The sequence below is a fragment of the Rhipicephalus sanguineus genome, chromosome 10 (assembly GCF_013339695.2).
Source record: "Rhipicephalus sanguineus isolate Rsan-2018 chromosome 10, BIME_Rsan_1.4, whole genome shotgun sequence".
Classification (NCBI taxonomy): Eukaryota; Metazoa; Arthropoda; class Arachnida; order Ixodida; family Ixodidae; genus Rhipicephalus; species Rhipicephalus sanguineus.
Genome location: NC_051185.1, coordinates 19,772,596 through 19,794,486, shown reverse-complemented (window position 1 = coordinate 19,794,486; position 21,891 = coordinate 19,772,596). Strand labels below are relative to the sequence as shown.

General features: G+C 46.5%; 1 protein-coding gene across 1 annotated transcript; it reads left to right on the top strand.

The window, feature by feature from the left end:
* The first annotated feature begins 646 nt into the window (after positions 1–646).
* LOC119407194 (TATA box-binding protein-like 1) lies at positions 647–21,561 on the top strand. Its single transcript, XM_037674067.2, has 5 exons — positions 647–1,337; positions 6,391–6,473; positions 9,713–9,880; positions 17,827–17,921; positions 19,860–21,561. Exons 1-5 carry the CDS (start codon positions 993–995, stop codon positions 20,129–20,131), a joined length of 963 nt encoding a protein of 320 aa, XP_037529995.1. The 5' UTR covers positions 647–992; the 3' UTR covers positions 20,132–21,561.
* The last annotated feature ends 330 nt before the right edge of the window (positions 21,562–21,891 follow it).

Below are 21,891 nucleotides of genomic sequence, written 5' to 3'. Positions count from 1 at the left end.
TGTCACCCAAATACAAAGTGGTAAACAAGTGGCCGTTCTATTTTGTCTTAATTACCCAAGGATTTACCGTGACGGACAAGAAAGTTGTACATAGAGGAGAAATGCCAAACTCAGATGCCAAAGACAAAAGCAAAGAACATTTGAAATATTGTGTGTATGCGTATATGCAGCATTTATTGCTCATTTTACGGCGTTGTTTCACGTTTAATAAAGGTTGCGCTTAACCATGCTTTCGCGCCTGTGCTTTATTTAGCGTGCCCCCACCCCTGAAGAAAACACTTGCGCGTTTTTTACAACTGGGTCTTATTTGCGCCGTAAAAGAATATGACTCAGCGCCCGTTCACGCGGTATCGTTATATTCTAGGCACTACAGTATCGTCGTATCGTGATCCTTTCGAGTAAAAGGAACTCCCGCTAAACTGCAATTTGGTTATCAACGATAAACCGGCCGGAAATAAGTACCGTGAGAACTGTTGACTTGGAATTAGCACTGGGCGCTACCCTGATGCGTGCGCAACGACAATTGGGCGTGCCAAGTTACATCGGAGGCATGAGAGACAAATTGCCATTGGTATTTTCCGATCTAGATAGTTCGCGTTCGAGACGCCAGGGGGACAAGCGATCACCTCTTAAATACCCAATCAGAACGCGTCCCGAGCACACCGCTAGCAGACGCGTAGTGCGAATCGCCGACAGTTGCGCGCGTTTGTGATTGATTTCACGCCTTGTCGAAGAGTGTCGGCACGCCGAAAAGGCGTCGCGACGCTTTGGGAAGCTCGAAAATTTGTTCCTTTTCGGGTGGCCACGTTTCAATCGGCGCGAAACAGTGAGGGGGCACGTATTGTTGCGAGTTTGGGCTAGGCCTACGCATAGGCCTAGCGCCCAAACGACAGCTCTCCTACGGTCGCCGGGGGTCCCGCTAAGTAAAAGAGAGAAAAGAAAAGAAAAAGGGTGCAGTGTGGTTTTTTTTCGGTGTGCGGTGGTGGTGGGCGATGGCCACGCTTAGCCAAGGGAACAACAACTTCGCCTTTCACCAGTTCTCGGCGTCAACGAAAGACGTGGTCAACAAGTCCAGCGAGCCGACGGATTGTGCCAAGGATCCATCGACGCCTTCGCAGCAACAACAGCTCGAGTCGGCGGGACAGCAGGATGTGGTGGTCGCTAGCTCGGAGGTGATGGATCAACCTGCCGCCGCCGGCGGCACCGAGGCTGACCCGAGCCCTGTGATCGACATTGTGATAAACAACGTGGTTTGCAGCTTCAGCGTGCGCTGCCATCTCAACCTGCGTCAGATCGCTCTGACTGCCTCCAACGTGGAGTATCGACGCGAGAACGGCGTAAGTCTCTCATCTGTCCCTATTTGCGTTGTCTTTCGTTCCGTTTAGAACGTCTTTGTCTCTGATACGCGTGTAGTTGTATGCAGTAGGCGCATGCATGTTTCTACTGCGGTGCTGCAGTAACGCGATTCACTTCCTGTGCCTGCTCGACCCGGCCGACGCAGGCCCTTTGTCTAGATACCGCGCCGCTAAAAAAAAAACACAAAAAGCAGAAGCGCAACAGAAAGAATCCGATCTGCTACAGGCCACGGCACGTCTGTCAGTGATGACGATTGGGCATTGTTTAAACGATCAGCGCGATCCTGTATCTTTATTTTTTCTCACGCGAGTGCCCGCCTCGCATCAGCCACCTCCCCCCCCTTCAGAACTTCCCTTTGCGCCTTCCTTTTTAGTATGTGTTGCTTAATTTACTACGACCTCGAGCACCTCACGTCCATCCCACGTTATTTATCGTAGTTGCTACCGTAACGCGAACGCTTTTATTTTTTTTTCTTTCATCCTGCCTGCCCGCCACCCATGGATCATCCCGGCGTTTCTAAAAATACGGTCTTTCGTCCCAACTTATTTCTTTCACCGCGGTTTTTTATTTACCACAGATGCGGTGTGGAGTTGAAAAAAAAAAAAAAAAGGCGCGATCCAAACGCGAGGTAAACAGTGATCGCTTTTTTTTTTTTTTTTAGGGCTCTGCGTTCCATTGTGCGCACCTGCATCATCGCATTTTATCTGTAGTTGCCTCAAACCCGCATCTCGCGGTTAACGCTACAAACATTGTTACCAAAATGTGTTTTGTTCGAGAAGCTTTCAGAAAACTACGCCAAGCGTTGCGATCGGCTACTTTGGCCGAAATCGAAGCCATCCCGTTACAATAAAAAAAAAAAAGTCACCCCGTTAACCGTGTAACAGAGATGCGACCAGTTGTGTAACAGGCTTCGATAAGCTAATTAGGACGGTAGCAACCATTCTTCCAGACGAAACGTTGCTTAATCGAACTCGATTAGTCGTCATCGGGGGTGGGGACTGATTGAATAAAGGTATGCTACGTCGCTGAGTTGTTTTTTGATGGCGTTGCCCCTGATTTCATGTCGTTATCGAATCTGTACTGATTGAAAGCCCACTACGTTGTGATGTCGATCTGTTACAACGAACGGGCATTGCTGTGCCCACGAAGCGATAGGTTAAAAAAGAAAAGCAAAACAAAAAACAGCAAGGTGTGTCGACTTCTGTCGCAATGCCGCACTGATACGTTCTTTTTGGGTGTTTGTTTCAAAAACCGATTCCGGAAGTCTCGTCTGCGTCCTCCTCAGATCCGTTCGCAGCCGCTACCTCGTTGAAAAATTCCGGTGATAGCTCTCAGGTGCGAGCTTTCGGGGAGTTTTGCTTGTTCGAATTGACGCACGAGTGTCGCTTCTTTGTCCGCCCCAGTCTTGTATGTAAAGTTTATTATTATTATTATTATTTTCATTCGCGGGCACCCACGGGTTTTCATTTACATCGACGAATGTTCTCGAAACTGCGTATCTCTCACCCCCTGCCTCTGATACATTCGGAACTTTTTGTTTGTTTGTTGTTGAAATCGCGTGTATATGATTGTCGTTGCCCATCCGATTCTCTGTGTGTAATGAACGAAAAGGTCGGTGTCGGGAAAAAATTCGAACCCGCTCGCTAACCACGCTAGAAGACGAAACGACGCCAGGCTTTTGTTTCGACCTCACCGGAGAAGCTGCGGAAAATTCTCGGGAAGACGAGATCAAGATTCCGTGCGAACCACCGTGGTGCGAACGCAGCATAGATCGTTTTCCGATGGTGGAAAATGCGTCATCGCGTGAATTTTGCAAGCAAGGTGTTTGTACTCCGCCCCGATTTCTTCGTTTGTTGGTTTATCGTCCCCCTTTTTTTTATTCATCTGTTTTCGACGGTTTGGCTTAATTGTACTGAGAAAGGCTGCACGCCCCCTCATAGTATAGCCACAGCGAAGGCTTCAGCTTTGCTCATGGGCCCTGGGTTCGATTCCAAACCTGCCACGGTAGTTGTGGTGCTCGACTGTTGACCCGAAGGTCGCGGAATCGAATCCCGGCCGCATTTAGATTGAGTCGAAAATCCTAGAGGCCCGTGCACTTTGATTTAGGTGCACGTTAAAGAACCCCAGGTGGTCGCAATTTCCGGAGCCCTCCACTACGGCGTCCCTCGTAATCGTATCGTGGATCTGGGATGTTATACCCCAATAATTGTTACGGTTATCACCCGACAACGTAACTTATAAGGTGCCGCCCTCGGTTTGTCCGCGTCCTTTTTTTTTTTTTTTTTTTTTGCACGCGTTTTGTTGTACCGCAATCTCGTGGATGACCGCCGGCGCCGCATTTCGCCTCCTCCTTGCCTTGCATTCTCTGCTCTATTGTTCGCGACCGGAAGGTGGTTTGGGTGGTGTCTAAAGAAGTGGAGGGCGCTCAGGTGAACGAGTTGCGTAAGAACTTTTTGTTGGGCGATTCAAGGCGCAAGAGAACGCACGGCGCTCTGTCCCGTGTCCTTTCTCGTGACTGCGGTTGTAGCGGCGGCGTTTGCAGACTCAGCGAAGTGACACCGAGCTGCTAAAATGTTCAAAAAGCTGGGTGAATTCGTGATCGCAAAACCTTTACTCCGACTTAACACGGCAGTTATGAACGAAATAACACAGACGTTTCGCCACCTTGTGCAGGTAGCATCCTCAGTTATACGCTGTGTTATTTTGTTAATAATTGCTCTGTTAAGTCGGAGCAAACCTTTAACAATTGTGATATCGAGGTTGAGAACAACTGTGCGTAGAAGGGGGGGGGGGGCTCGGTGTGTGTTTGTGAATGTTGCGCGGGGGCTGTTCTCGAAATGGGTGTATGTGTGTGGGGGTCGTGGCTTCGCTTCGCTGGCGTAGTAGCATCCTTCGTTCTTCGGTGCGATGACCTCTCTCTCGGCAAGGTTGGAGTCGAGGTGTGGGGGTGGGGGGTCAAAATCATTCCGCGCCCCTTCCGGCTTTCCGTTTTTTCTTTCGACAGGCGTGCCTCCGGTATCCTTCCCTCGTATTTAACAACTCTGTAGTTAGGTCACGTTAACGGGTTTCTTTTCCGCGTTTAGGATGTATACATTGTTTCAGGTGTGAAAAGTTCAGCGCAGCCTCTGTAAATAATGCCCGATGGTTTTGTAGATAAGGCTGACATCTTGACGTTATGTGCACTGCGCATTAACCAGGTCACGTTTGGAAGGTTGGTATCCATAATTTTTTTATAGGATACAGGTTGTAAAACATTCGGTGGTACGTCGTTGTTTTGTTGCAGATGTTTGATAATGATCCGGGCGATTGTGTAGGTTTTGGTGTCAGGGCTTTGGTGTCACACCGCTAAGCTCGAGGTTGCCGGTTCGATTCCCGGCCACGACTGATAATAATGCAGAACAACGTTTAGAAAGGAAATTAACCGCAAGATGTTAAGAAATTCGTCAGCGTCGCCCCATTTGCCTGTACTACATGATAGTTAGTTAGCAAGTAGGATGTCGTCTCGAAGGTGCGAGTTCGATTCCCTGCCACGGCGGCCGCATTTCGATGGAGGAGAGTTGGATTTAGGTGCACGTTTAAAAACTCCAGCCGCAGTCCCTCCCACTACTGCTTGCATGATAGTCGTATTGCGGTTTTGGCACTTACAACCTGAGAACTGCATATTTAATTGATCGCGTACCAAGGATTCATGGGAAACCAGGACACTGTATTACATGTGGAATGGAAGGGCAAACTTGGTCTAAACACTGCAGTCATTCTGTGACGTGCAGTCATCGTATCGGTGGCGGGCATGACACTTAGCAAAAGGTTTTGACAAATTGCCTTAGAGTTTTCCATCATAACGCATTCAGTCACGATGTCAGTACAAATGTACCGTTGACCTATATTGTAAAGGTCGCAGACATACCGAAGCAATGGGCAGTTGTCTTTCTATTGTTCCCTGAAGGAAGTTTTAAATAAGAATTGCTATTTGACATCGACGGTGGTGTTTTGATACGCACGGACGGACTTTGGTCAAGAGTTGATTACCAGTGGTGAGTGCATGTGTGTGCAAACACGTTTGTACGAACTGATTGCCCATACACAAAAAAAAAAATGTGCAGTTTGATGAACGCTCGATAGACAAACCGCTTGGTGGTTGACTGCCTGTCGCTTCAGGAGAGTTTTGTGCAGCTTTTATACTGAAAGACATGCATCTTCAGGGACGCCTTTTTGTCCCACTTAATGGGGTAGTGACACCAATTTTTGAAGCTGAGTTTGCTCTGTAATACAAGTCTCCTGTATACAGAGGTGGCTCTGAGCAAGTTTTCTTGCCCCTGTAAATACATCTGATGCATGTATTCACTTGTAGCTTGTATGTATAGACGGTGCTAGTGTAAGTCGCTGATGCCTCCAAAATGACATCATTTGGGGAAATGGCTACACAGGTCAATTTCTCGTAGCCAGACAGTTGTACAATAATGGTTATTGTACTATGAGTCACGTCCACCATGTATGGGAAGCTTTAAGAGATCATCAATGACCTGGCACGACCTTTCTTTCTGTTGAAAAATACTGAGGGCTTCAATATGATGCTGTGACAGTGGGAAGGGGCTGCCTTAACAAACCAATTTGTGGCCACTGTGATAGTCATACCTTGCTTTATGATCCCAGGTATATTGATTTACGCCTAGCATTACTCAATATCAACAATGCTACGTTGGACACCCTTAGGGTAGCCTGCTGACAATCTGCCTTTTTCATGGTGCCTCAATGCATGCGCCCGTCCCCGGAAAATGCACAGAATGTTTTGGTGTGGTCTCCGCACGCCTCTCGGATCACGGAGGCTTTCGTTCTGAAAGTCCCAGTTGTCTTGGATTACCCATGCAAAACCCCCTCACCAGAACATTAAAAAAAAGGCAGAGGGCAGCTCAGGAAACTAAAAGTGGTGGATTGTTGAATGATTGTGCATTTCGACATGGAATTCGAATCTTTGACGATAAATGTCCTCACTACCCAATTGAATGTGACACACTTTCTTTGCGTCTTTGACAGATGCTCACAATGAAGATTAGGACACCTTACACAACAGCCAGCATGTGGTCCTCTGGGAAGGTCACCTGCACGGGTGCCACCAGGTAAGTTGCTGCCGACCGCTGTCACCCAGGTCAATCAATCAATCAATCAATCTACTGCGTATCAGCAGCTCCAAGTGCATCCTGAGTCACAGTCACTTGCATTCATGAACACACATCTAGGGTTCAAGCACACGTCACTGTCATATGGTCTCTTATGAGTGCTCTCGCATTGTTCCAGGCAATCGTGGATGATGTACTTATTGATGGAGCATCATGTAATGAGCCTTTGCAGAAAGTTGGAGAGTGTGTTATCGCGATTTCAGAAAAAGGGAAGTACGAGCGAAGAAAAATGCAGTCAATCAATCGATTACGAAATACGGGGTGTGTGTAAAAAGTATCGGGAACAATTTTTTTCCAGGCGTGGAGGTACATCGCACCGCGCTCGCACCATGTATGTACTGTGGGTGGACGTGGCAAGTACCTGTTGCCTGTGAACGTTCGCTCAGGCTAGATCGTGTTTCTAGTGGACCCCTGTTGAGTGACTCGGTGCAAGTGCAAAATGCAGTGATTGAACGGTGGTATGACATCGCATTTTGCGTTGGCCTGACGATACCCGACGATAAACGATGTCGCTACGATTCTCGAACCTCCTTACAGCCCTGACTTGACACTAGCAGACTAAAATCTACTCTGAAACTCTTCCAGATACTTTTTATACAAACCCTGTGTATGATGTTGCTTTGATAACCACATGTTGGATATCCTTGCATTAATCTTATGCCTTTGTAAGGTTGCATTTGAAATTCTAATCTGTGTTGTCTGGTGTCTGAAAACACTGACGGCAACACAGCCCAAGATACGCAGAGCCAGTACCTTTTTTGCAACTGCGAATGTGGTGTGTATGTCTTCAAAATGGTTTAGTAATTCATAGATGTCATGTTGATGGATTGTCAGGGAGGTAAAAAGGTTTGCCTTTACATGACACTTGCTGCCATGCCAGCAATGTTGCAGAAGTTCCGAGTGATGATCCACTATGCACTTGAACTATATATGGCATAATTGAGGGCTTTTAGAACAAAATCATTATGTGCAATGAAGGAAGGATTTTGCATGTCCTTGACAAATTTCTATCATTCTTAGCATGTTTGAGTGCCTCTTTAGGCAAGAACCACTACAGAGAATATGCGTGTAGAGAATTGAAAAATTTCGGCGTTCTGTGTGGCTGATCGGTCACGTAACAGTGAGTGCACGTAGTGCCACCATTGAGCTGTGGTGAGGGTTGGAAGGGCGTAGTCACTGCAACAGAGACTTCAGACAGAGTCTGATATCTGCAGTAGGCCACGGTTCCCAAACAGTCAGTTTTCCATTGACGAAAACTTGCAGACCCTCACTGCTGTTGTGATTAGCCACATTCGGGTATCAAGTCTATCGTCAGTTCCGAAGTTGATAACGCACACAATAGATGGCATCAGCATTATCGCCTCTTGCAGTGCTGAGAATCAGTAGCCTTCAACTGGAAATTTTTTTTCGTTCGGGCCTTCCTCCATTTTTATGGAATCGAAAATTGAAACTGACACGTTGATGAGCACGAAATCCTTATCACGTGTGACCGTTTTGATGCTTGTCTCATACAGATGTGGTCACTCGGAATAATGTACTAGTGGGTAGCAGTAGCAGTAACATTTCCATTTTTGTTAACAATACTTCACACATCATGATAAAGTCGAACGATACAGATAAGCGGCGCCGTCGTAGATAACTTGTAAAAGGGGCTGTGTTTAATCAGATCCCCCTTTTTTTATAAGATCGCTGATGCACTTTGGAGCATCACGTTTGTGAACATTAATTAAGGGGATACTTGCAGCAACTTATCTTAAAAATTGAGACCGGACTGGTGTCATTGCAATGTTTTGATTGAGTGTTTAGTGGGACCTCAGGAACAGCAGTGATAAAAGGAGTGCTATCTCTATCCGTTCGTTCCCAGCACCCCATTTCCGCTCAGCTGAAGCAGTGCTCCGATATTAGTGTATCAGTGCTTTTATCTTGCTTATCTGCTTTCTGTTAGTAACGGATAGAGGCCTTATCACAAGGATTGACAAGACACCTTGACTTCCCTGTTTAGATTGGAGGGGAGGGCACTCCGGTGTTTTGCTTGGAATGAAAGCTCAGCATTGCAAACAGTTGCCCCGTGGCTGCTCTCTATGAGCTGTTGTGTTGAAATGGATGCTTGGGCGAGGTGGTACATAGCTAGAAATGACAAACAGCACTCAAAGGACACAGCACAAGGATGAAAAAGCACAGATGCACCACAGTATCTGTGTGTTTTCTTTTTGGGTGTCCTTCGTGTGCTGTTTATTATTTTACCTGCTGTGTTGGTCCGACATCATGGGTAGACCGCAGCAATAGGGGACCTCGAAAACCAAAGCTATATGCAAGGACGTTCGTGTAAATAATTTAGGTGTGTGCTGAAGAATCCCAGGAGGTTACATTTTATTCCGGAGCCACCCCACTTCGGCGTGCCTTATAATCGTATTGTGGTCTTTGCACGTAAAGCCACTGCTTTTTTTTTTTTTAACCCTAGGAGAGGGAGAGACGGTTGTCCGTGTACCATGCGATGTCAGTGCACGTTAAAGGTCACCAGATGGTCGAAATTTACAGAGCCCTCCACTGTGGTGCGCCTCATAATCATATCGTGGTTTTGGCATATAAAACCCCAGATTTAATTATTATTATTAACTTGGAACAAGCTGTCATCGCCTTATAAAGAAAGGTTAGCCAGCCAACGTTCTTCCTTCGTGGCAATGAAATTAAATTACTGTTGAACCCCTTCATAAGAGACACTGAGGTAACAGAAAATAGGGTATAAGAGACACCAGTTTGCCTACATTGAAATAGAGGTTGATAAGAAAATGCAAACATGGTACCCTGCTTGTGACAGACATCTCATATAAGAGGCAAGAACTGCTCTCCAATGCATGTCTCTTGTAAGGGGTTCAACTGTATTATTATTATCTATTATAATTATTACTATTATTATTATTGTTATTAACCTGCAACAAACTGTCATGACCTTCTAAATAAAAGTTCGCAAGTGAACAGCCTTCATTCATGGCCATGAAAACAAGATGCGTTACGTTCAAGGGTGCATTGTAATTGACTATACATGGTGATAAACGCCACCAGCAATCATTTTTGCTCCTGCTAATTGGCAGGAAGCTTTCTTATGTACGCACGTTTACTGCTATATTTCTTCGTGAGTGTTCACACATGTCGTCGCCCCCTTTGTGTGTGTGCTTCAGCGAGGAAACTGCCAAGCTGGCGGCGCGCCGTTACGCGCGCATCCTCCAGAAGCTGGGCTTCCGGGTCAAGTTCATGAACTACCGGGTGGTGAATGTGTTGGGCACCTGCACCATGCCATTCGCCATCAAACTCATTCCATTTTCCCAAAGCAACAGGCCCATCGCCAGGTGAGCGATCTCGTGATCTTTTTTACGATGTGCCAATACCACAAAGTGATATGGCTGCACTCCAGACTTAACCCTTTCAATCACCACCTATGAAGAACTGTCTGTAAATGCATCAAATCGATATATAGTTACTTCAAAGCACTCGATATTCTATTGCAACAAAAATAATGTCATAAAGTGTTAATTCTAATTCAGTTGTAATTAAATACCTATTTATTGTGTAGTCATTCATGCTCCGTTTTTGCATTGATAGAATGAAATATTACACCAGAAATATAGTGCAAATTTGTTTTCGGGTATGCCCATTTGGAGCAAAGAAAAATTGTTTTTGCCTGGCTTGCGGGAAGGGGCACATCGAACGACTCGTTGAACACTGTAGTGCCTTCAGCAAACTTATCATATACAACAGTACACTGAAAAATGAAGTTAAATGAAGACAAATTTATTATGCAGGAGGTTCATTTCATCCAAAGCTCAAGATATCTTACTCTATCTTAGCCCCTATTTGTTACAAATGACAAAAACAAGCGGCTTACACAATTGTGTACATATCGTGTCAAAGGGTTAAGCTTGAACTGCTGGGTCACATGATGTTATCTCCTGCAGTACTGCTTTGAAGTGCGCCCAGACCACCTCAGATAATTTCTTGACATTTAAAGGGAACAAACACGCTGTAGGGGCGCTATCACCCCCTGTAAAGTCGTTTGTGCCTCATAGCGCACGCACGTCTCATGGATTAGCCGCAGTTAGGTTTACAGCCGCCGACATAAAAGTGTTTAATAAATGTACACGTGGTTGTTGCCTCACTATGTGAACTGTCTCCGTGTGTTCTGAGAGCGGCGCTGTCATCTTCAGACCACACAGCGTGCATCGAGCTCAGAATGCTGTCACAATGAACAATGCCAATCGCGGCAGCGCTACGAGCCGTGGGAGCGCCCAGCAATTCCAAGAAACAATCCGGTCTCCTCTCCGGGCCTTTGGTAATCCCCACTGTTGGCCGTGACGTCACTATCTGCGTCTGCTCATGTCATTCACGAAAAGAACCTGTTTGTCTGCTTGCAGGTACGTGCACTTGCCTGTTTACCTCCCCGCACGGTGAGGAGGAGAGACAAGCTGACGAACAGAGAATAGCAAAGAAAAGAGCGAAGCGAGCAGGGGCCGCTTTTGGATCATTATACACATGCAGCTCCGCTATAAAGGCACAGTTACGAAAAATTCTCACAACTGTGTGTTTGTTGAATACTAGTGCACAACTGCAACACCACAACTAAATTTCGACCCCTGGGTGGTTGAGGGGTCCTTTAAGGGGAGATGCGGGTCGAAAAATCAAGATTTTTTTCGAAAAAGTTGAAATTGTGTTTTGTTGTGTTTTGTATTCGCCCAAGCCTCCTCTTTCATATATTAAAGAATCAAAGCTAAGAATCAACTAGAAGTTATCGAAAAATGCAATAAAAGCCCTCGTGGTGGCTCGTGAAAGCGTGAATTTACACCAATTTCATGCACGCGGCATTTCGCTACGCGGCGTTGCCGGCTCTTGAATTTTCGCAGGCATGTAGGCCTAACCCTCTTCTCCCAGAGCCCACTTCGAAAGCGCGCCTTTCTTGCTGAAAATACAGAAAAAAAAATCATTTCCCCACCGTGGTCTAGCGTAGCATCCACCGTAGTCTAGCTTCCAAACATGTTTTTCTCAGTTCTTCGTTTTGCTGCATTTTTAGAGTTTGTGCAATAAAATTTGTGCACTTTATGTAGTCAGATCGTAATGAAATTTGGCATGCTTATAGTTGAACATGTCCTGAATTCAAAGAAACAACTTTCACAGTTTTCCACAAGCATATTCAGCAAGATGATTTCATGAGTTTCTTCCTTGAAAATGGTAAAACTGAAACTCAACATTGGAAATTTTTTCTAGGCTAACACACATATGTTACCCTAGGTTTTCTTGCTTTATTGAATTCCTCAATTCATTAGGAGCAATATGAGCTATTTTCTTGGTGTTTTTGGTGCTCACTATTGTTGCCTAAGCTTGTACAAAAATGCACTGTTTTCACAAATGCATGGTCTGCAAAAAACTAACTAAATGAGCTATCAAAAAAATAAAAGCATATTTGAAAAGAGGAGCTCAAAGTCTATGCATGGTGAAAGTTTCATTGAGCTGTGACAAATACTTAAAGAAAATATTTCCCGAGGAGCATCTCCCCTTAAAGGAGTACCGACACAAACATTTTACATCTTGTTATTCCTGTGTCGATAAGTAGCTAACAACCCACTTGTCACGGCTGGAAACCTCGATTGCGCGAGCACGCGATGGTTAGTTATTTGGAGACGATTTTATGGCACCTAGCTGTAGATTCAGTTTCCAACAGTGCTGAGTGAAACGTTTTCATGTAAACATAGCTGGCTACGTGAGCACACAAAGCTGCTTTCACATGAGCACTGCGTTGACAACCCTTTTCAACGAAGGCTCCCTGGGTGCTGCTAAAATCTCCTCTGGGATGTTGTAAATACGTGTGAGCCCTCAAAAATACTCTGCTGAGGCAAAGACGTCAGCCTTTGTACTCCCGTGCAAGTCCATAAAGGAGGTGCCCTCTCTTTCCGTTGAAAAGGTCGGCCAGTAGAGTGTGCTCACAAGGATCATGACAGCCAACACTGAATGTGATGCAGGTGGCTGTCTGTTGTTTACATCAGGGGTGGGCAACCTTTTGAGGCTGAGGGTGAGTTGCATGATGCTGACACGGCAAATCGATTGGGGGGGGAGGGGGGGGGGAGGCTTTGCGGGCAAAGCGAAAAAATTCGGTGAATCGACAATAATGATGCACAAAACTGGAATAGAGATCGTGTTTATTTTCAGCACTCATGTCACAAGTTAGCAATTTATAAACATAGGTTACAAGCAAATGAAAAACTCTTTCAATGCGACTTTCGGTCATGAACATTCTTAGCCAACTCTCAAATACCTACATCAAGTTTGCTCACTGACTGATGCAGAAAGTCTTGGAGGTCTTCATCGGTTAGATTAGGGAGGGTTCCGACGTCGTGTCAGGGGCTGCAAGTTCCTGATTTATGTTTAAACGAAGTTGGTGTGAACCTCTTGAGGTGCGGCGTGTGGGGTTTGAAAAGTGAGCCGCTGCTCTCAGAACACACGGAGACAGTTCACGCCATCGGGCAACAAACACGTGTACATTTATTAAGGGGGTACTGACACAAAATTTCGCGGCCGAGATAGCCTGCTGGATCGATTCCCGTGTTCGTGCGTGTACCATCTGCAAAATATCGACAGCGAATAAAGCTTGGAAGGTATTTTATATGAATTTTGAAGTTCGCGAGCGCGATCCAGCATTATAGGCCGCACCTGTTGCATTGACACCCTCGGAGGTGACCCAAGGTGACCCCCCTACTTCCCCTACGTAACCGTTGCAGCCGGTACAAGTTATGATGACGTCGTAGCCGCCATTTCTGTTTTGACGCGCTTCCCGATGAATCGCTCCTCGCCAGCGGGTCAAACCTGAAGTGATTCGCCACGTCGAAAATTCCTTCCATCTTCTCCGCAAGAAAATCGTCGCCATCAGACGACGATGAGCCCGACGACGACAGACCGCGCGGAAATGCGTCACTGTTCTGTGTGCTCACGTGACCGAGCGTTTCACTCACTAGGTGGTGATAGTTGCACCTGACGGCTTGTCGTTTTTGGAGCTCTGTCAAACCGAAACTGAGGCTGTGTCGGTAATGAGGAGCTTGTAATTAATTATCTGTCGCGCGCTGCAGCAAACAATGTGACGTATTATGACTAACAGGCCCCCAGCAACACACTGCAGCAAAATGCGGGGCGAAAATTTTCTTGTCAGGACTCCTTTAACCTGCTCTTGCATACGACAAGCTCGCCTGCCGAACCTAATACATAACTAGTAACACGCTAAGTAACCTTTACAATGCCAATTCAATACACAGAAAACGTCGCACACACAATGTACCGCGAATGCGGCGTTGCCGATGTTCGACTCGGCACGAGGGGTCCGCGGGAAATGAGCCGCGTTATCGTCTCCCACGGATCCACCGTGGGAGACGTCCATCCACGCACGCTACCTAACCCCAAAAAGCCTCGCTGCTGTTTCCTGCCCGCCGGTCCAACCTCCCAGACGGCACTGCCGGCGCCACCGCGCTAAGCCTACATCGTGCGAGCGCAGTGCCGCATCTCGCTCGACAGCTGTTAATGCTAACTGCGGCTAATCTGCAAGGTGCGCATGTGCCATGAGGTGCAAACGACCTTACAGGGGGTGATACAGTAAAAGCTTGTTAATTCGGATTTCACGGGACCGGAAAAAATGTCCGAATTAACCGAATGCCGAATTAACGAATGAACAGGAAAAACAACATTAAAATCAAGTTGGAGAAGCATACCTTTATTTGCTGAAGTATTTTGTAATGGTCGTCTGCATTTTCGCGCAGATTCCGGCTGACATTACAATTTTTCTTAACTCTTCCAAATGGCCAACAGCACGCAAACTGTCGGAAGTGCTCAGGCAAACGTCCTCTAATATCAAAAGAGCCTCCGAGACTTCCCGTGAGGTGCGATGAGTTCGCGACATCATTAATAATTTCTTGATCGGGCAGGAGACCAGTCGTGGCGACACAATCATCAATCGCGATGTAGTCCTGAAGGGTCATATCTGAGGGAAGGACAGCATCGAAGGTAGGGCAGCCATCGTCGTTGGACTCGGCTGACACCTCGCCGATGCCATCGTCAGCTACTGCCGCATGCTCGGGCCTCACATGTAAACACGGTCACAACGGGGAAAAAAAGAGAACTCCGCAAGAAGAGACGGTGCCGACGCAACACAAGGGAAAATGGCGTCGGAGGCGAGCGAAGAAAGAAGACGCCGACGTTCGGTGACGCTGCGATCGCCCCCACTAGTTGATGACGATAGCGATGGCACTGAGGTTTCGGTTTCGCTCCAGTGGTGCCAGCGCTGCCTTACCACACTTTTGTGTAGCGGCAGCCGTCAACATTTGTCCGAATTAAGCGGTGCGGTGTCCAATTCTGACGAATTAACGAAGGTTTGGCCCCATAGATTAACATGCACTTCGGCCGGGACCAATAGAGCCGTCCGAATTATCCGAATTTCCGAATTAACGGGTGTCGAATTAACGAGCTTTTACTGTATAACCCCTCTGGCATTTGACGTGTAGTTGTGCGACATGCATTTCCCAAGTTCATTTTAACCCTTTCAGACGCTTTGTACACAATTGTGTACATCATTTGTTTTTGCTAGTTCTGTCGACTAGGGGCTAAGAAAGAGCAAGATACACTGAGGTTTGGATGAACTGAACCTCCTACCTCGTAAATCTGTCTTCATTTAACTCCATTTCGCGGTGTACTGTTGCACATGATCACTTTTCTTGAGGCACTACCATGGTCGACGAGTCGTTCAACGTGGCGCTTCCCTCGAGCCACGTCAAAAGTGTAATTTTTCTTTTCTCAAAATGAACAAAATCGAAAATGAATTTGCACTATATTTCTAGCCTGAGATTTGATTCTATTTATGCAAGAACGCAACATGAATGGCTTCAGGATAAATAGGTATTTAATCAGAACTTAATTTGGATTAATTACTATGAACTCAGAAATCAATCTATTATCATATTATTTTTGTTGCAATAGAATATCGAGTGCCTTGAAATAATGTTGTGTCCATTTGACGCATTTACAGTGGCGTCTGAAAGGGTTAAATATGTTTAGGCTATGTTAGCCGGTCATATTTGCTAGACGATACATGTATGTCCACGCAAATCTAACCCACAAGTTATCTCGCCTTCAAAATTTTGTGTCGGTACTCTCTTTAAGTGCTCTCGAGTTCTAGTGGATAAAATACAACCAGATATATGACGTCCATTGGTTGGCAGCCGCCCGGTCAATCGTTTCTCACAGTTGAGGCGCTTTCAGTGACGAGCTTTATGCTGTCACAGGAAAGATGATGTTGAGGAGTCATTCAAACCTAATACTAGTGTTGCCAGGGGGCAGCAGCTAAAACATTCTTTTATCTCCTGTACGAGAGCATTGATAAAGATGATGGGGATTAGGCCTACCCTTTGCAGCTGTCAGACTGTGCTACAGAAAGTTGCTACCGCGTCGTTGACAGGGTTTTTGAATGCTTGTACGTTCATGTATGAATGTTCACACTGACAGTCCAAGCATATGAATGTCCAGTGCTGAAACAATGAAGGAAGGGAATTTTGAGGGCTTGTTTTTTTTTTTTACACAACCTTAATGAAAACCAGCAGATAATGAAGCCAGGGAAGGTATAAGGAGCGTTATTTGTACTGTTTTAAATGTATCGTAGAAATTGCGATATAGGCGTAAAGAAAGTATAGAGGATGAAAAGATAACTTGCTGCCGACAGGGACTGAACCTGCAACCTTCGAATTACGCGCCCAATGCTCTTACCGATTGAGCTACGACTGTGGTTGCCCCCTTGTTCACATTGTCTGGTATTTATGTGCATGCCAACCTGGGAGTGTTAGTCAGCGCCGTTTGTAGCCATGACGGCGAGTGTGGAACACTGTTTATTGATGCCAGATGGCGTCATGTAGTACATAAACCTTTAACGAGCAGATGGCTGACCTGTTTACTTTCTTCACATCTATATAGTGTATCACAATTAATACAGTACACTTCAAACAGTACAATTAATGGCCCCTATACCTTTGTTGGCTTCGTTATACGCTGGTTTTCATTAGTGCTGAAACAGTAACAGTAGCGCCATCTATTGCACTTTGTGGGCAACAGCGGCTTTCCGAAACCAAACACAGAGGGCAGCACTTGCTCATTGTTGTGCAGTACATCAGTCACCCTCTAATCCTGAGAATAGCTGTTGTGATGTACAGTGTTGCCACCCACTGGCCTGATTATACCCAGAAGAGTGAACAGGTGCAAGTGCCATATTCTCTCGTGTATAACCTGCATGAAAGTGCGTCCATGGTAAAAGTTAATTTCGGTGCACAAGGTGGCTTCGCGGCAATATGCGAGTACCTCCTTAACATTTTTCCACAGGTCATAGTTGTATGTGCAGGCTATATGCAGATGCTGGTTATACGCAGGAAAAACGGCATTGCACATCTGGGCACTAATTTATTTGACATTTTTATTTTCGTTCACGTCTCAACAGCTTTCAATCATTTCATGAGAAATGGGCATGTAGGGTGCCCATTGTTGCTTATCTGCAGCAGCTATTTTGCACCTTCCTAATGAAGATGACTTACTGAAAACTGATTTGTCATGTTCTGTGTGCCCTAAAGTAGTGCGAATGTTTCTGTTGCTCTGAAGTCTTTTGGTGATGCCTTGCTTTTAATAAATGTTCTTGAGTATTAATTCAGTAGCAATTACTAAAATAATTGTTATCGATATGAAGTCTAATGCATGTGTAGCTGAACGAAAGTGGTTGAAGCAAATTATTGCATGGGCTTTTGTGAAAATGGACATACATTTTCTTCAAACCCTTCCCTAATTTTAGATGATGAATAGCGCCGATAATGTGCTTTTTGAGAATCAAAAGCTGACACTCAAGTCTAGGATGCAGCTTCAACATACTATTAGCCTACTGTTTCTTCTTGAATCTTCGTTTCTGTGTTTCGATTGACAAGAACTGTTTTTACGACAAGGAATTGAGCAGACTGCTGCTTACCTACTCCACTTGCATGGAGTTGCTTGTCTTAAGTATCGGACTGCGGTATTTAAATGAAAAATTGTTTGCCTATGTTCCCAACATTCCGGTCGCTACTGTGAAACAAGTATAGGCAAAGTTGTGTAACCGAAAAGTCTTGGGGGTCTGAGTAGGTTTCATAAGGGTTTGGGCTTTTGACATGTTACCCTGAAACACTGCATCGGCTGACATCTTTGATTTCTTTCCAACTGTGTGGGGATTTCCTAACCGAAGTTTTTTCCTTGTTTGCAGTTATGAGCCGGAGTTGCATCCAGGAGTCACTTACAAGATCAAAGATCTGAAGGCCACCTTGAAAATATTCTCGACGGGTAGCATCACAGTCACAGGTAAGCTGTCATCTATGGGCACTTGTCTCGTTATACTGTCTCGGCAACCTTGTGTCGTGCAGCAAAATGACACGGCTTGCACTGGGCTACTTGCATAGGTCGGCAGAAAAAATGGGGAGCTCACTCAGACTCGCTCATGAAATATATTTTGCCCTTGGGGCTCACTTGGACTTGGACTTGCCAAAGTTTTCCTCAACTGAACTCGCTCAGACTCATACTCGCCAAAATATTACGCACTCAGACTCACAGCTCGAACTAAGTACATAGGGCCATTGGTCGGCAAAAAAACAGGTGGGGCTCACTCAGACTCTCCAAAATTTTTCCCGATAGGGCTCACTCAAACTCACAGGAACACTACTCGCGGGGACTCGCTCACACTCTGACTCTTGGCTCCATCCGAGTGAGCCCGAGTGAGTCGACCCGTGAGTGAATTTGCGGACCTCTGCCAACCTGCAGCGATAGCTGCGCGAGCATTGAAAAGGAAGCATCGGAAGGCTCTCCTGTTGTGCGCAACAAATCCTTGCGTGAATCTTCGGTTCTGTCGGCATACTGTGTGGGCACTTGTTGGTGGACAACGGAGGAGATCCTTCTTTTGGTCCTCCTGTTCTGGTTGGTTGACACGCATAGGCATTAAAATTTTGAGTTGAATGTTCGGCAAGTTGGTGTTTGGACATTAATATCATCGTAAGTACTTAGCGCAATGAAACAGCAGAACAGAAAGAAATAGACTATGACCACTGCATGGTGGGCTCCGATTGTGAACCACGTTTCAGGCGTGCAAAAATCCTAGGACAGGCATTTTCAGCTCGGACAGGCATTTTCTGGGTCGGATCAAAAGCTTGCTCCGCATTGTTGCAATCTTAGCAGATCGTGGTGGCGCCCAGCCAAATGTACCATTTGTCTTGGTATTCCTTCAATGAGGTTCCTTACGTAAAATGAAAGGCCAAGCCCTCAAGAGCCTGGAATATGTACTGGTAAGTGTGAGTGCGCTCTGGAAAATTATTTATAACGTGTTTTTCAAAGCTGGTATCTGTTCCTACTGTACTCTGATGTCATGACACAGTATGAGCTTCTTGTCACTTGCTCGCGCGAGATTTTGCGACGTTTCTACGGCTGTTATGCCTCGTTGCTCCATGGGCGGCCATTTTGTATGATTTAGTGCCTGACGTCATGCTAGTGTTTATGTTGGTAGGTTGGCCATGTGAAAGTTGACTGTAACGTCAAAATAAGATATCTTCTTGGTATTTACCGAGCTTCACACTTGGCGAGAGTCGTTTCTGTATATAGATTATGTTGCGGAGTACGGTTAGCTTTGAAAATTGGTGTCGGTACCCCTTTAAGGAGTACTTAAAGGGTCCCTAAACCACCATGAGGTTGAAATTTAGTTGTGGTGTTGCAGTTGTGCACGAGCCTTCAACAACAAGCAGCCGCAAGAATTTTTTGAAATGGTGCCGTAATAGCGTATTCATACGTGTTTGACGATCCAAAAGCAGCCCCCTCTTGCTTCGCTGTGTCCTTCACTAAGCTCATTTGATCAGCTCGTCTCTCCTCCTGGCTGAGTGCTCTTCCTCACCATGAGAGAAGGAGAAAGTGGAGAGGAGGAAGAGCGAGACAAAGAGGAGGAAAAGAAAAGACCTGTTTGTGGATGACGTGAGTGCACGCGAACGTTGATGTCACATCCTCAACACTGGGGATAATTGAAAGGCCTAGAGAGGGGAAGGGATATTTTCTTGGAATTTGTGGCATGTCCGCGGCTCGTAGCGCTGCCGCATTTGGCATTGTTCATCGTGACAGCATTCTGAACAATGCACGTGTTTAGTTGAAATGTTAAAAAATTATCGCAGGTGGTTTAGGGGCCCTTGAAGTCGGGCAAACGTTGCAGATGCAATCTAGGTTCACTTGGAAACTTCTCGTGACAGACTCTTGCGCTCTCTGCAGCACCCAGTGTGGCCAACGTCCAGAGCGCCATCGAACAGATTTTCCCGCTCGTCTACGAGTACCGGAAAGAGCGGGGACCAGAAGATGTGGCGCGCATGGCGTTACGCGCCCAGCGCAATGCCAACAATCGCCCGCAGCCGCGGAACCACCATCACCACGGGAACGCCGCCGTAGTGGCTGTCGAGGACGAGTACGACTCCTTCGAAGACGAGGAAGACCTGGACGAGGAGGAACTGATGGACTATCCCGACTCTGATGAGAGCTGGGACTAGGAACGGCCCGCGAGGCTTGGGTGTTTTGTTGTTTTTGTTTTTCTCCCCCCCTGTAGTAGCTTTCCTCTACGGCGCTGCCACCCCGTCGACATCTGACGGACGTTTCTCGCCCCGGAACTGCCGATGTCGTTGCGGAGCAGGCCAGCCCTCCGCAGCTCTCTGCGCGTCGACGACCTCCTCCGGCGTGCGCGGCTTGTCTCGTGCGTGGCAGCTCTCTAGTCGTCACAAAACATGCGTGGGATGTGGCGGTGCGCCGCAATACGTTTCTCCGAACTTCGGGGGGGTAGGAGCTTAAAAATGAAAAAAAAAAGTTAAGAGCTGGCAGGAGTGTGTCTCGGGTGGTGGAGGGCGCTCCGTTGCCCCTCTGTTTCAGTGCAGGGAGTGTGTCCTCCAGTTGCCTTTTTTTTTTTTTCTTTTTCCTGCGGAGCACTGGTGGCTCTATTGCCCGTCCTCGTCCAGCACTACCTACCTTGATGTTACGGAAACAGCGTCCGACGAGCGTGCTTCCTTCCGCATTTTGAAGATGGGCTCGTTTCCGTCACGTACAACACATCCGCCGTCCCCGTTTCCCCGACCCAAACTGTTCGTGTGTGTTACCTAGCTGTCGTGACTCCTCGTATTCGAGACTGTGTTCTTCCGCTATGTTCCCGCGTTCTGACAACCCCACGTTTTCTTGTTTTTTTTTCTCTCACTTTCTCGCTCTTCTCTCTAGTGGTCAAGGTGTTAGGAAGATTACTGGAGTGTTTGTCTAGGGGTTGTTCGGAAATGGACAAAGCCCCATTTTTCAAATCGTAGAATCGAGGGCTCACGTTTGTCGCTAGCGTTGGAACAAACTCGCCGGGAACACGTGCTCGTACTGCGCAGCTGTCTCTTCCCCGCCCCCTTCCTGCTCCACCCCATTGCCTTCCCTGAGGAGCTAGCAGTTCGCCGAAACACCCGAACCAAAGTCTTCGTTTGCGCCTACACAAGTTTACTGGCCGTACACACGACATCGGGTCTAAAAAACCCCATGACGATCGGTTCATTTTATCGTCGGGTTGCAGGTAGAGCAATAACTCGTTGCTACAGCTGAGGGCCTCGTTTTGCTACCAACTGGGGGGAAAGTACGCCTCGGATGTGGACTTTTTTTCCTTTTTTGTTCCCCCCGAAGAGGACATTGTGTTCAAGTGGCCCACTCGGGCGTACTGTTGATTGAGCAAAGTGGAACTGCTTTTCTGCATTTTTAAAGTGCGGGTGTTTCTGCCATGACAGGCATGGAAAGCTTAATTTTTTTTATATATGTATTAAGAGAGAAGTTGCCATCTTACGCTTGTGGGTGCATTAGTGCTGTGGATGCATGTGTCGGTTGCATGGATGTAGTACGAGTCTTTGTCTCTTTTTTTTTTTAATTCGAGTGTCGGACATTATGAAATAAACATGCCTTTTTTTTACCACGAATGTGCTCTTGTTTTCTGGAGCCTGTGGTGTTGCCTCCAAAAAAGGGGCCATCACGAGACCTCTCGTGTGCGGTGTGTCTCAAAGGACGTTGGCACGTTTGCCGCAGCACCTTAGTTTTGTGGCTGTGTTGCGCAGCAAAGCTCGAAAACGAGCGTTCGGTTCCTGGCCACTGCGGCTCCATTTCACTAAGGATGTAATGAAGAAAAAAGGGAGAAAACACCTCTGCGCTTAGATATAGGTGTAGATTAAAGTGTCCCGGGTGCTCAGAATTTTTCCCAAATTTGCACGCTTCATGATTGTGTAGTTGCACAAGCGTGCAAATT